At 56.6% G+C, this 13330-nt stretch overlaps 1 protein-coding gene across 15 annotated transcripts in view; it reads left to right on the forward strand.

Annotated features, from left to right (window-relative positions):
* Nucleotides 1-13130, forward strand: part of LOC147339669 (granulocyte-macrophage colony-stimulating factor receptor subunit alpha-like) — a 34929-nt gene extending 21799 nt beyond the window's left edge. For 11 of the 15 annotated variants that reach the window (XR_015158297.1, XM_086386017.1, XM_086386012.1 and 8 more), the window contains 6 exons: nucleotides 1328-1461; nucleotides 3018-3041; nucleotides 4960-5095; nucleotides 5973-6066; nucleotides 8000-8081; nucleotides 11252-13130. Coding sequence is in view for 13 of the 15 variants with exons in the window: in XM_086386017.1 (XP_086242143.1) it covers nucleotides 1328-1461; nucleotides 3018-3041; nucleotides 4960-5095; nucleotides 5973-6066; nucleotides 8000-8081; nucleotides 11252-11425 (644 nt within the window). In the remaining 2 variants the exon portion in view is untranslated. Of the gene's footprint in view, nucleotides 1-1290; nucleotides 1462-2513; nucleotides 2630-3017; nucleotides 3042-4959; nucleotides 5096-5630; nucleotides 5727-5972; nucleotides 6067-7999; nucleotides 8082-9538; nucleotides 9763-11251 lie in introns of those variants that run through there. The other 4 variants (XR_015158295.1, XM_086386013.1, XM_086386016.1 and 1 more) reach the window with 4 other exon arrangements.
* Nucleotides 13131-13330: the final 200 nt, after the last annotated feature.

The following is a 13330-nucleotide window of genomic DNA, read 5'->3' on the forward strand; positions in this document are numbered from 1 at the left end:
GTGGTGTGCAAACTTCGTGGAGGTGTGGAAGTGTCTCAAAAAAAACCTGAAAACAGAACTAACTTATGACCCAGCAATTCCACTCCTGGTTATATATCTTAAAAAAATAAAACACTGAAAACACAAAACTGAAAATACTGGTTCAGAAAGATCACATGAACCCCAATGCTCATAGCAGCGTGGTTGACAATCACCAAGATAAGGAAGCCATATAAATGCTCATTACCTGGTGAATGGATAAAGAATATATAGTGCATATATTATGAAATGCTGTGCTAACTCGCTTCCGACTGTCAGCGACCCCATGGACTGTAGCCCGCCAGGCTCCTCTGTCCATGGGATTCTCCAGACAAGAACACTGGAGTGGGTTGCCATTCCCTTCTCCAGGGGACTCTTTCCAACCCAGGGATTAAACCTATGTCTCTTAACGTCTCCACATTGGCAGGCGGGTTCTTTACCACTAGCGCCTCCTGGGGGGTCCCACAATGAAATACTGCTCAGCCATAAAAAAAAAAAAAAAAAGATGTAAATTCTGCCATTTGCAACAACGTGGATGGGCTTGGAGGGTATCAGGCTAACTGAAATAATTCAGACACATAAAGACGTGTGGTTTAATCACTGAGTCGTGTCCAGCTTTTTGTGACCCCATGGACTGTAGCCTGCCAGGCTCCTCTCTGTGGGATTCTCCAGGCAACAATACAGGAGTGGGTTGCCATGCCCTTCTCCAGGGGATCTTCCCGACCCAGGGATCGAACCCAAGTCTCCTGCATTGGCAGGTGGATTTTTTACCACTGAACCCCCTGGGAAACCCAAGTGACTCCAAGAATTGACACCAAGTCTGGCTGCTGGGGTGGTCCATGTAGATGCTGGGTGAGTCTGCTTCCCGCTTGTAGGGTGTCCCGGAAAAGGCGAGGGATGTGCCCAGAGAACATTCTCCTAATGGCAACCCACTCCGCTGTTCTTGCCTGGAGAATCTCCCTGGACCAAGGAGCCTGGCGGGGCTATAGTCCACGGGGTCACAAAGGGTCGGACCCCACTGAAGCGACTTAGCTCGCACGGCAGCATCTCTGCCTGGGGCTCCAGCGAGTCTGCAAGGCAGAGGCAGAGGGCGTGGGGTCGGGACCCGGCCAGGAGCGGACAAGCCCAGAATGCGCGCTCAGCCGGCCTGAGGTTTTGCTTCCTCAAGAGCAGGGTTTCTCCGGGTTTTACGCAACAGCACAGGAGTGGACCCAGGTTAGCGGGGGATGTCCTTCCGCTGCCTCTCACCCACTCGACTCCTGCGGGTTGCAGGTTTGTGACCCTGCTTCCTGTTTGGGTCTCTTCTCAGAAAAGTATAACCCGCCGGCGAACGTCACCGTCCAGGACAACGTATCGCATTTCGTGATTCGCTGGGATGCCCCCGCCATGAGGTACAGCCTGTCCAATAGCGTCTTGCGCTATGCACTGGACATCCAGAAGATGGTGAGGACCTGACCCTTCGTGGAGGAACACGGACTGCCTCGCCTCTGCTCCTCTCGCTTTGGGGTGCACCCCCCACACACACACACACACTCCCACACACACACACTCTATGCCTCAAGAGTCTCTTCTCTGCTTTCTCCCTTACTGTCTCTTTGTCCTAAAAGTGCCGCTCATTGCTCTTAAAATTTTTTGATTTCTTTGATTTTTGGCTGCGCTGAGCCTTCGTCGCTGCATGTGGACCTTTTTCTCTAGTTGCAGACAGTGGAGGCTGCTCTCTAGGGTAGGCAGTTTCAAAGCGCGGGCTTACTTGCTGCACGATACGCGGGATCTTCCTGGACCAGGAATCGAACCCATGTCTCCTGCATCGGCAGGCTGAGCGTTAACCACGGACCCCCACCCTCACCACAGGGAAGTCCGTGTGCATTCATTTTTGCCAACGTTCACTTACGAACTGTTTTTTTTTTTTTTTGTCTGCCGTCGATGTTCTTGGTGGTCCTACCTAGGAAACCAGTTAGTGTCGCCCGAGGTCATAAAGATGGTGCTTGTGTTTGAGTCTCAGGGTTTCATGGTTCTAGCGGTTCCGTTTAGGGCTTTCATCCACCTCTGCTGTCTGCCTCTCTCCACCCCGTGGAAGGCAAGTTCCCTCAGAGCAGGGGCTGCAACAACAAAAAATAAATCAACGTTCATTCATTCCCGCACGGAGCTCACATACTGAAAGGTAGCATCTTTCCTTCCCAAGTGGATAGAGGAAAGGCAAAAACAGGAGAGAAAACCTTCTCGAGGGGGAAAAAAATGTGTTCCTTCTTTTTCGTTTTGGCTACACATTTTTTGCAGTCTTTGTTCCCGATCAGGGATAGAACCCTTGCCCTCAGCCGTGAAAACACATAGAGTCCTAACCGCCAGAACACCAGGGTTGCTGTGGTTCAGTCGATCGTAGGGTCAGGGAGACCCCCTGGAGAACTGCATGCACAGACGAGCCTGGGGGGCTGCAGTCCACGGGGTCACAAAGAGTCAGACACGAAACAGGGACAAAGACAGCACTAACTTTGCAGGGGATACAGGAGATGTGTGTTCGATCCCTGGATGAGGAAGATCCCCTGGAGAAGGAAATGGCAACTCACTCCAGTATTCTTGCCTGGAGAATCCCATGGATTAGGTGACTCAGACGGTAAGGAATCTGCTTGCAATGCAGGAGACCCAGGTTCAGTCTCTGGGTCAGGAAGATCCCCTGCAGAAGGAAACGGCAACCCACTCCAGCATTCCTGCCTGGAGAATCCCATGGACAGAGGAGCCTGGTGGGGCTACAGTCCATGGGGTCGCAAAGAGTCAGACACATGTGAGCAACTTAGCACTCACTCCCAGAAGCTTTTTGCTTTCAGCTTGATAAGAGAAACTCTGAGAAGCCTCTTTTAAATCCCTGCATCTGTGGAAACTCGATTATCTCCAGTTTAAAATAATCGTCACAGCTCTCCTGGGATTCCCAGGGGGTTCTTGCATTTGCAGGCAAAACCAAAAGGCCAGGCACTTAGCATGTCTCCTTTGCTCTCTCTTTACAGGGCAGCTTTTCTAAGAGAGAACCCGTAAGTATGCCTTCCTTTCTCCGCTGCATCCGTGCTTGGGTCATAGATGCTCAGAGTCCCTCCCTTGGCAGGCAGGGCGCTCAGCTCAGCCTCGGGTCCCTCTGTGCCCCTGTTTAGGGGTCACCAGGCTCTGGTGACCGATGGAGAATTTGTGGTCTCTCAGACGCCTCTGACTCAGCTCAGGCAGCCTGGTGTCATCCTCCTTGTGGACACAATAACATGGTGGTCCCGAATGGGCCTCCTTGCACCTTCTGAGCCCCACACTAGTGAGCTGAAAGGGTCCCTGTAGAAGTCAGGTCCACCGAGAACCGCACAGCACGACTTTATTCGGAAACGGGGTCTCTGCAGAGGTAATGAAGTGAGGGGTCTGAGATGAGGTCCTCCTGGATGGGGGTGGCCCTAAACCCAGGGACAGGGTCCTTATAAGACACAGAAGAGGAGAGACACGGACACAGAGGAGAAGCCGTGTGGAGACGGAGGCAGAGATGAGAGGGAGGCGGCCACCAGCCCAGGGACGGATGCCTGGAGCCCGCAGAAGCTGGAAGAGGCGGGAAGACCCTCCCCTGGAGACTCTGAACAGAGCTCATTCCCAGATCCGTGGGGCCACCGGACACCCCCAGGCCACAGCCCCCTTTCCTCCCTGACCACCCAGCCTCTCCCGACTCACAGGTCCCAGAAGAGCCCCAGGGGCGACCAAGGGCTGCCATGCTCTGACCCCAGCTGGAGGAAAAGGCCTGTCTATTGTGTGCGTGTGGGAGAGGCGTCCCTGGGCTCAGAGCCTGGCTGTGCCCTGCATGTCCCTGCCCTACCCTGAGTTCTGTGTGTAGAATCCTTTTGCTTTTTATTTCAACAATTTCTTTAAAGGACTTTTATTTTACTTCTTTATCTTGGCTGTGCTACAAGGCACACGGGATCTTAGTTCCCAGGCCAGGGATCGAACCTGCATCCTCAGCAGTGGAAGTGCAGAGTCCTAACGACTGGACCAGCAGGGAAGTCACCCCTCTGTGTACCCCTCAGAACAACCGCAAGCCCACGTCCCAAGGGCATGGGGCCCCTGCAGGAGGCCCGGACGCAGACGGACAGCTGAGAGTCCTGATTGTTGGTGTTCAGTCGCTCAGTTGTGTCCAGCTCTTTGAGACCCCACGGACTGCAGCACACCAGGCACCGCTGTCCTGTTATCTCCCAGAGTTGGCTCAGATTCGTGTCCATCGAACCGGTGATGCCATCCAGCCAACTCATCCACTGTCGTCCCCTTTTCCTCCTGCCCCCAATCCCTCCCAGCATCAGGGTCTTTTCCAATGAGTCAACTCTTCACATGAAGTGGCCAAAGTACTGGAGTTTCAGCTTTAGCATCAGTCCTTCCAATGAACACCCAGCACTGATCTCCTTTAGAATGGACTGGTTGGATCTCCTTGCAGTCCGAGGGACTCTCAAGAGTCTTCTCCAACACCACAGTTCAAAATTATCAGTTCTTTGGTGCTCAGCCTTCTTTATGGTCCAACTCTCACATCCATACCTGACTACTGGGAAAACCATAGCCTCCACTAGACGGGCCTTTTGTTGGCAGCGCGATGTCTCCGCTTTTTAATTCGCTGTCTAGGTTGGTCAGAGCTTTTCTCCCAAGGAGCAAGCATCTTTTAATTTCATGGCTGCAGTCACCGTCTGCAGTGATTTTGGAGCCCAGAAAAATAAAGTCTGCCACAGTTTCCATTTTCTATGCACCTGTTTGCCATGAAGTGATGGGAGCCCCAGATGAGAGACGGCAAAGCCCCTTCGGGCTCCCACAGTGGGCTGGGAGGGATGGATCAGAGGCGGCAGGTCCGCTGTGCTCCCAGCTGTCAGGGGGCACACCCTCCGCCTTCTCCGTGTTTCCAGTCTGGTATCCGTGGCTGTCACAAGGTCCTTTTTTCTTTCAAAGGTTTTTCTAAGCAGACAATATAAAAACAAGTACAGACTGCCCCGCGCTGACGTGACAGGAGAGCACACCGTCCGCATGAGGGTGCAACATGTGCTGTTTCAAATCTGGAGTGAGTGGAGCTCCACACACCATTTCGGTGAGTCTCCCAGAAACACCCGTAGATGCTGACATGTGCCTGGTGGGGGATAGGAATGACCTTTCCTTTGAATCTTGCTGTCCAATCCTCCTTTTTTTTTTTTTTTTTTACAGTTTCTCTTTTATTTCAAACCAGCTCACCTTCATTTCTGTTGTTCAGTTGCTCGTACACACCTCTTTCTCTCACCCTTGACATTTCACAATTACGCATTCATTCCTTTGGCTATGCAGTGCAGAACCGAAAGTTAATATCCACTGACAAGGAAGGCATTGTGTAGTATTAATTGTGCCTTTGTAGAAAAGTAATTGCTGTATCATCTTTTGAGAGTGGCAAGGGGGGAGGTGGGGAGATTTGTTATTTAGTTGCTCAGTTGTGCCTGACTCTTTGCGACCCCATGCACTGCGGCACGCCAGGCTTCCCTGTCCTTCACTATCTCCCAGAGCTTACTCAAACTCATGTCCATCGAGTCGGTGATGCCATCCAACCGTCTCATCCTCTGTCGCCCCCTTCTCCTCCCGCCTTCAATCTTTCCCAGCATCAGGGTCTTTTCCAATGAGTCAGTTCTTCGCATCAGCTGGCTAAAGGATTGGAGCTTCAGCTTCAGCATCCGTCCTTCCAGTGAACATTCAGAGTTGAGTTCCTCTAGGATGGACTGGTTGGGGACAGTGACATACAGTGGGCTGTGGTGGGTACGGGATCCCAGAAGAATAGATTCTTTGGTGCCATCCTTCTCAAATCCCTGGGGTCCCTCTGTATGGAAATTCCCCCCTCCTCCTCTCCAGCCCTGCTTCTGCCCCCACATCCCCCGCCCTGTCATCCAATACCAGGGATGGGCAGGCAGGAGTCACTCCTGACCCTCTGCTTGTCTGCCCACCAGGTGTCCCAGAGGAGAATTTCCTGATGGTCTTGATCGGGCTGGTGGTGGGGGCCACGGTTTTGTTTGGCATGGCCCTGATGTTCCTCTGTAAAAGGTAAGACACACACACACACCCCAAATAAACTCGGAAACGGCAGGTCAGAACCCATACACAAAAGGGCCCACGCTTGTCACTGCCTCCCCACGGAGTGGCCAGAATCCCAGACTTGGAATGCAGCGTGGAGGTTGCTCAGGGTGGAGGGGTTGGGAACACGGAGTAGCTGTTATTAAGGGGCCCGGGTTTCGACATTGGTCTGTCGTGGGACCTAGTCACGGCACAATTTAATTTTCCTGTGTTCCTAGGGGTTGCGTGGTTAGTGCCAAATGCACTCTTGATTTAGTGCCTGAAGGAGTGAACTTTAAAAAGAGGCTTCCGAGAGAGGTGAGGCCAGGGGTCTCTGCAGATAACACAAGCCTGAGCGGAAGATGGGTCCCGAGCACGTGGCTGGGCAAAGCGAGCGCCCCAGTTAGGGGGCAGTCCCTGGCGTCACAATCCAGAAATGCCTCCCAGGGGACCCTGCAGGCGCAACCGAGGGGTGGTGGAGGCCGGCTACGGCCACAGCCGCCACACGGGGGCGGCAGAGAGCTGCTTGCCTATTTCCAAGCCAAAGGCGGGAGAAGGGGGCGACAGAGGATGAGAGGGCTGGATGGCATCACCGACTCCATGAACTTGAGTTTGAGCAAACTCCGGGAGATGCTGATGGACAGGGAGGTCTGGCGTGCTGCAGTCCATGGGGTCATGAAGAGTCGGACACGACTGAGCGACTGGACTGAACTGAGAAACACAGGGAAGGACTGTGTTCCCAGGGGAGACCCGGGCTGTGTGGCATAAACTGCAGCTGCAGACGCAGGCTCTGCCCCCTTTCCTGGCTGCCTCCTCACACCTGCGCAGGTGTATTGAAAGCCAGGGACCCCCTCCCCCCCCCCCGCCCCCGCAGTGTCCGGAGAAAGGCTGCCCATAGGAGACCCAAGGCAGGGGGCTGCCGCGGGCGTGCGGAGGGCAGTTGAGGGCGTTGTCATATCCACGCTGGATGTGTCTGGAACGTTTCATTCACGAGGACCAGAATCAGTGATGGGGTGTCTAGAGGCTCTCATATAGAAGGCATTCTGTGAGGGCACACGGGGTCTTCCCCGGTGGCCCTAGTGGTAAAGAACCCACCTGCCACGGTAGGAGATGTAAGAGATGCAGGGCCGATCCCTGGGTGGGGAAGATCCCCTGGAGGAGGGCGTGGCAACCCACTCCAGTATTCTTGCCTGTAGAGCCCCATGGACAGAGCGGCCTGGCAGGCTACAGTCCACGGGGTTGCAAAGAGTCGGATATGACTGAGCGACTTAGAGTACGCACACGCGCACACACGCACACGAGGACGGGGGGCGGCCTGGCGGTGTTTGTATGGCATCCAGGAGGCTTTGGGGCCTGGAGAGGGGACACTTGAGGGTGCTCAGAGGGGCTCCGGTCCCTGGAGGGTCTTGAGGTCACATGCTCGCCGAGTTTGCGCGGACAGGCTGGTGGAGTGGCTGGAGCCGGTCCCGAGGCCACCTGCCTCTGGGTTTCTGCTCTGGTTGCAGCGTGGGGCCTGGGGTCCAGGGCTCCTCGCTCGCGGGGGACAGGGTCTCCTGTCTCAGCTGTCTGTCCTCGCGGGCCCGCCCCGCAGTCGGGGCTGAGGCGGGCAGCTCCGTCAGGCGCTGAGCGGTCCCCAGGACGCCCGGCCTCCCTGCCCAGACCCCTGGGGGCGCCCTAGCACCGACCCGCCAGCTCGGCACGGTGGCCAGGGCCAGCCACGTGGGCACCTGGTCCTCACCGCGCCCCGGGCGAGGAGAGACAGCTCTTCGGGCAGCGCTGTCCGCCCCGGCCCGCGTTCACCCCTGAGGCCGGCCGCGCCACATGAAGAGCCGGCCTCGCCACGGGGCTGTGGGCACTCGGACAGGACAGGGCCCCTCGCAGCTCTGAGGCTGGGCCGCAAGCGTCTCTCGTCTCTTCCCGCCAGGTTCTCCCTGAAGAAGAAGCTCTTTCCGCCCATCCCGCGGGTGAAGCAGGAACTCGCCGGTGCGTTCCTGGCCAGCCTGGAGGTGAGCGAGGCCGCCTCCCGGGCGCCGCCTGGGCTGGGAGACTGGCGCTCAGAGACGTGGGGGGCGGGCGCGAGTGTGCTCGGTGTGGAAGGCTGGCTTGGGGCCGTCAGTGCCCGAGGAGGGCAGGGCAGGGGAGGGGAGGGGCGTGGAGGGGAGGGCAGGGGGAGAGGAGGGGCGTGGAGGGAGGGAGCGGCCTAGGGGAGAGGCGGGGCCTAGGGCAGGGGAGGGGAGGGCAGGGAGTGTAGAGGGGAGGGCAGGGGAGAGGCGAGGAGGGGAATAGGAGGGGCGTGCAGGGGCCTAGGGTGGGGAGGGCCTGGAGGGGAGTGTGGAGGGGAGGGACCTAGGGGAGGGGAGAGGCCTAAGGTGGGGGAGGGGCATGGAGGGCCGTGGGGAGGGGAGGGGAATCCTAGGGCAGGGGAGGGGTATGGAGGGGAGGAGCCTAGGGTAGGGAAGGAATGTGGAGGGGAGGGGCCTTGGGCAAGGGAGGGGAATGGAGGGGAGGGGAGGGGACGAGGGGAGGGGAGGGTCTTAGGGCAGGGGAGGGAGCTAGGGAAGGGGAGGGGCCTAGGGCGGGGAGGGCGTGGAAGGGAGTGTGGAGGGGAGGGACCTAGGGGAGGGGAGAGGCCTAAGGTGGGGGAGGGGCATGGAGGGCCGTGGGGAGGGGGAGGGCCTAGGGCAGGAGAGGGGTGTGGAGGGGAGGGGCCTAGGGCAGGAGAGGGGCGTGGAGGGCAGTGGGGAGGGGAGGGGAATCCTAGGGCAGGGGAGGGGTATGGAGGGGAGGAGCCTAGGGTAGGGAAGGAATGTGGAGGGTAGGGGCCTTGGGCAAGGGAGGGGAATGGAGGGGAGGGGAGGGGCCGAGGGGAGGGGAGGGTCTTAGGGCGGGGAGGGAGCTAGGGCGGGGAGGGCGTGGAAGGGAGTGTGGAGGGGAGGGACCTAGGGGAGGGGAGAGGCCTAGGGGAAGGGAGGGGCCTAGGGCAGGGAAGGGGTGTGCAGGGCAGGGCCGAGGGCTCATGCGGTGGCGGGGACACGGGTGTCCAGCTGCCTGCACCCACAGCTGCTTCTGCAGCGAAGTAGAGAAAGCGACACAAGGCGACTTATCTCCACGTGGGAAACTGCAGAGCTTGGGTTTTGTGCCTTTCTGGGGTCGCCATGGAAACCGCGGTACGCTCACCTTGGGATTTTCGAGGAGTGGCATCTGTAAAGACCGCATTTCCGATCCAGGCGCCCCGTGTGCGCTCCTGGGTGGATGCTGAATTTTGGCAGGAGGGCGTCCGTGTGACTCACGAGCTCCCGCCCACCCCCCACCCCGCGGTGGCTGGAGGCAGGGACCCTCCCGGGAGCAGCTCTGCGCCCCTGACTACATCTCCCCATCCGCCACACGTGTCTCCGTCCCCGTGAGAAAGCAGAGATGCCCCTAAAGCACAACCTGCGTTCTGAACCCTAAACCATTTCCCCAGGAAGCCCCCTCCCCTGCTTCCAGTGCCCCTGGGTTTCTTCGGTGGAGCCCGTTGACTCCAAGGCAAAAGTTTTGCGTTTCTTGATCTGTGCGTGACCAAAGCGACCGTGGTGCTTAGCGCTGTTGAGATAACAGATAAAACCACAGATTGTCAACGACCTGAACCTTCCAGAGGTCCTGTGCTGACCTCACCCCTCTGCCCTGCACCTGCGTGCGTGCGTGCTAAGTCGCTTCAGTCGTGTCCAGCTCTGTGCAACCCTGTGAAACGCAGCCGGCCAGGCTCTTCTGTCCATGGGACTCTCCAGGCAAGGATACTGGAGTGGGTTACCATGCCCTCCTCCAGGGGATCTTCCCCACCCAGGGATCGAACCCAGGTCTCCTGCATTGAAAGGTGGGTTCTTTACCACTAGCGCCGCCTGGAAAGTCTCCTGCCCTGCACAGGCGAATCCCAGGTCCTTCAAATGTGTGGTCTTGTATGTGGGACTCAGTGGCTTGACATCAACGGTCCTTATTTCCTGGAGGGTGGAGTTGTGAACTTACCACCCCCAGCCCTGACTCTCAGCCTTAGGCCAGCCAGGATCACCCCCTACCTAAACTGGGGAGTGAGGCTCCCCACATTTTCAGTCAGCCACCCACCTGGCTCCCCAGGCCACTGATCCCTCTGGTCACCTCCGTCCTTGGGGTCTAGACACACCAACTTGGTGGGGCTGTGGCGTCCACCAGAGGTCACGCCAAGACAGGGGAGGGTCTGTTCAAAATCGGGAACTGTCTCTCTGTGATTTTCCCGGGAGATGGCAAAGACCCATCCCTCCACCTGGATTGCAGGCATCTCAGAGATGACTGTACCCATGATGTGTTTATTCTTTATTTAAAAAATAAAAACACAGCATTATCAAGATTTCACTCACATGTCGCAGAATCCACCCTTTAAAGTAACAGTTTGGGGCATTTAGCAAGTTCCCAACACTGCAGCCATCAGCTCTGTCTAGATCCAGAACATGCTCATCGCCCCCAAGGACACCCTAGCTACATCACCAGTCACTTCTCCCCTGCCTGCCGCAGTCCCTGGCAACCACAAACCCACTTGCTGTCTCTGTGGACTTGCCTGTTCTGGAAGTTTCCTATCAGTGGAGTCACACACTGCGTCCTTCTGTGTCTGCCTCTCTCACTGAGCATCGTGTGTCAGGGTCCATCCCTGTTGCAGCCTGTGTCAGATCTTCTCTCCTTTTCATGGTTCTGTAATATTCCACTGTGTAGATGGACCCCATGCTGTTTATCCACTCATCTATCCATCCATCCATCATCCATCCATCATCCATCCATCCATCCATCTATCCATCCATCCATCATCCATCCATTATCCATCATCATCTCTCCATCCATCCATCATCTGTCTATCCATCATCCGTCCATCCATCATCCATCCATTATCCATCATCATCCATCCATCCATCCATCCATCTATCCATCCATCATCCATCCATCCATCCATCTATCCATCCATCCATCATCCATCCATCCATTCACCCATCCATCCATCATCCATCCATCCATCATCCATCCATCTATCCATCCATCCATCCACCCACCATCCATCATCCATCCGTGGATACATGAGCCCTTTCCACCTTCTGGCCGTCATGAGTACCACTGATTGGGAGGACCAGGGACTCCAGAGCGTGGCCTCACCTGTGTGCTGTGTCCTTTCTTCTAGGAGACAGCCTCGTGTGGAGGCCATCCGCCAGCAGCCTCCCAGGACCCCGAGGACATCTTCACCGTGGAGGAAACCCTGTCGCTGGCGAGTGCACCAGCAAAGATGGGAGGTCCAGCCCCAGCCCCCAACCCTTACGAAAACATCCCTTCTGGGGGTCCTCTGCTCAACCACTAAGAGGACTCTGATTCGACTTGCCCGCCTCCTGCCACCCGATCCCACTGCCTCAGCCTCTGCTACACCGTCCCCCGCTTCCCCGCCCACTGGCCACCGCTGCACACACCTTTCCCAGTTGCAGGAGGGACCAGCCGCCAGCCCGTCGCCCAGATGTGCCCTGTAGGTGGGTGAGGATATTGGCAGAGTCCGGCTCACACTCTGGTCCAGGCTGTCCCTGTGAAGATGGGCACCAAACTTGCCCGTAACAGCACAGACTTGGAGACGAAGAAATAACGGGGTGTCCAGTCTCCATGGGTTCAGGAAGATCCCCTGGAGGAGGGCACGGCAACCCACTCCAGGATTCTTGCCTGGAGAATCCCATGGATGGATGGACTATAAAGAAAGCTGAGCACCGAAGAATTGATGCTTTTGAACCATGGTGCTGGAGAAGACTCTTGAGAGTCCCTTGGACTGCAAGGAGATCCAACCAGTCCATCGTAAAGAAGATCAGTCCTGGGTGTTCATTGGAAGGACCGATGTTGAAGGTGAAACTCTAATACTTTGGTTACCTAATGCAAAGAGTTGACTCATTGGAAAAGACCCTGATGCTGGGAAAGATTGAGGGCAGGAGGAAAAGGGGACGACAGAGGATGAGATGGCTGGATGGCATCACGGACTCGATGGACGTGAGTTTGAGTAAATTCCGGGGGTTGGGGATGGACAGGGAGGCCTGGTGTGCTGCGCTCCATGGGGTCACAAAGAGTCGGACACGACTGAGCCAACTGAACTGAAGGGTGCCAGCGAAGCAGATAACCTCGGAAAGGATGGAGGCTTTAGGAGAAAGTGAGCAAGTTTCTCCCAGTGAATCACCGGCCTCTGTCCGTTTTGGGGGAGCAGGGAGCACACGCAGAATGAGCACAGAAGACGCCCAGTGGAGCGCGAGTCTCTTCCGCGGCGTCTCTGGACAACCACACGTGAAGCATCTCGCTGGGTTCCAGCCACGTCCAGGAGGGACCCGTCTCCCGGGCACAGCTCTCTCACGCTCGGGCTGCCGGCTAGCGATGCTAGAAGCAGAGACACCCAGCTCCGACGGCGGGAGCTCCTGGCTTCGGTTTCCCGTGAACACCATGCGCCGGTCCCAAGTCCACGCTACAGAGAAACAGGTGTTTCTCAAGAGACGGCGGCCCCTGGTAAGATTTCATTGCGAAACTTCCGCGTTTGGCGCGCTGCGCAGGAAGAGCGTCTTGGGAAATGCTTGCGGTGTTTCGAGAAAATAGAGAAAGATGAGGTCGTGGAATCAGAGAAGGTGCCCGCTATCGCTGTGGCCACAGAGCCTGCGGCCCCGAGATACGCCGTGCGGTCACTCCAGCGCGTCTCTGGGATGCGGTGCTGCCTGTGATCAGCGGGCGGGAGTGACCGGAGGTGCCCCAGCTCCGGCCCGGACTCGGAAAGACCGGCTTCTCTTCCGGCATCAGCTCCGGCTGAAGATGGGCTTGCACCCTGGAACACGCTGATTGACAGGGATGAGTTTATGAGTAAGTTAAACGTCAGAACCCAGGGACTTTCTTGGCTGTCCGATGGTGAAGACTTCGCCTTCCAGTGTGGGGGGGTGTGGGTTTGATTTCTGGTGGGGAACCTAAGATCCCGCATGCTTCGACGCCAATAAACCAGAACATAAAACAGAGCGATATTGTAACAAACTGAATACAGGCTTTAAAAATTGTTATTGTTGAGTCTCTCAGTTGTATCCAATTCTTTGCGACCCTATGGACTGCAGCACGCCAGACTTCCCTGTTCCTCACTCTCTCCTGGAGCTTGCTCAAACTCACATTTATTGTCAGTGATGCCATCCAACCATCTCATCCTCTGTCGTCCCCTTCTCCTCCTGCCTTCAATCTTTCCCAGCATCAGGGTCTTTTCCAAAGA

The sequence above is a fragment of the Bos grunniens genome, chromosome X, assembly GCF_055505025.1.
Source record: "Bos grunniens cultivar Pamir isolate PY7600 chromosome X, Bosgru_T2T1.0, whole genome shotgun sequence".
Classification (NCBI taxonomy): Eukaryota; Metazoa; Chordata; class Mammalia; order Artiodactyla; family Bovidae; genus Bos; species Bos grunniens.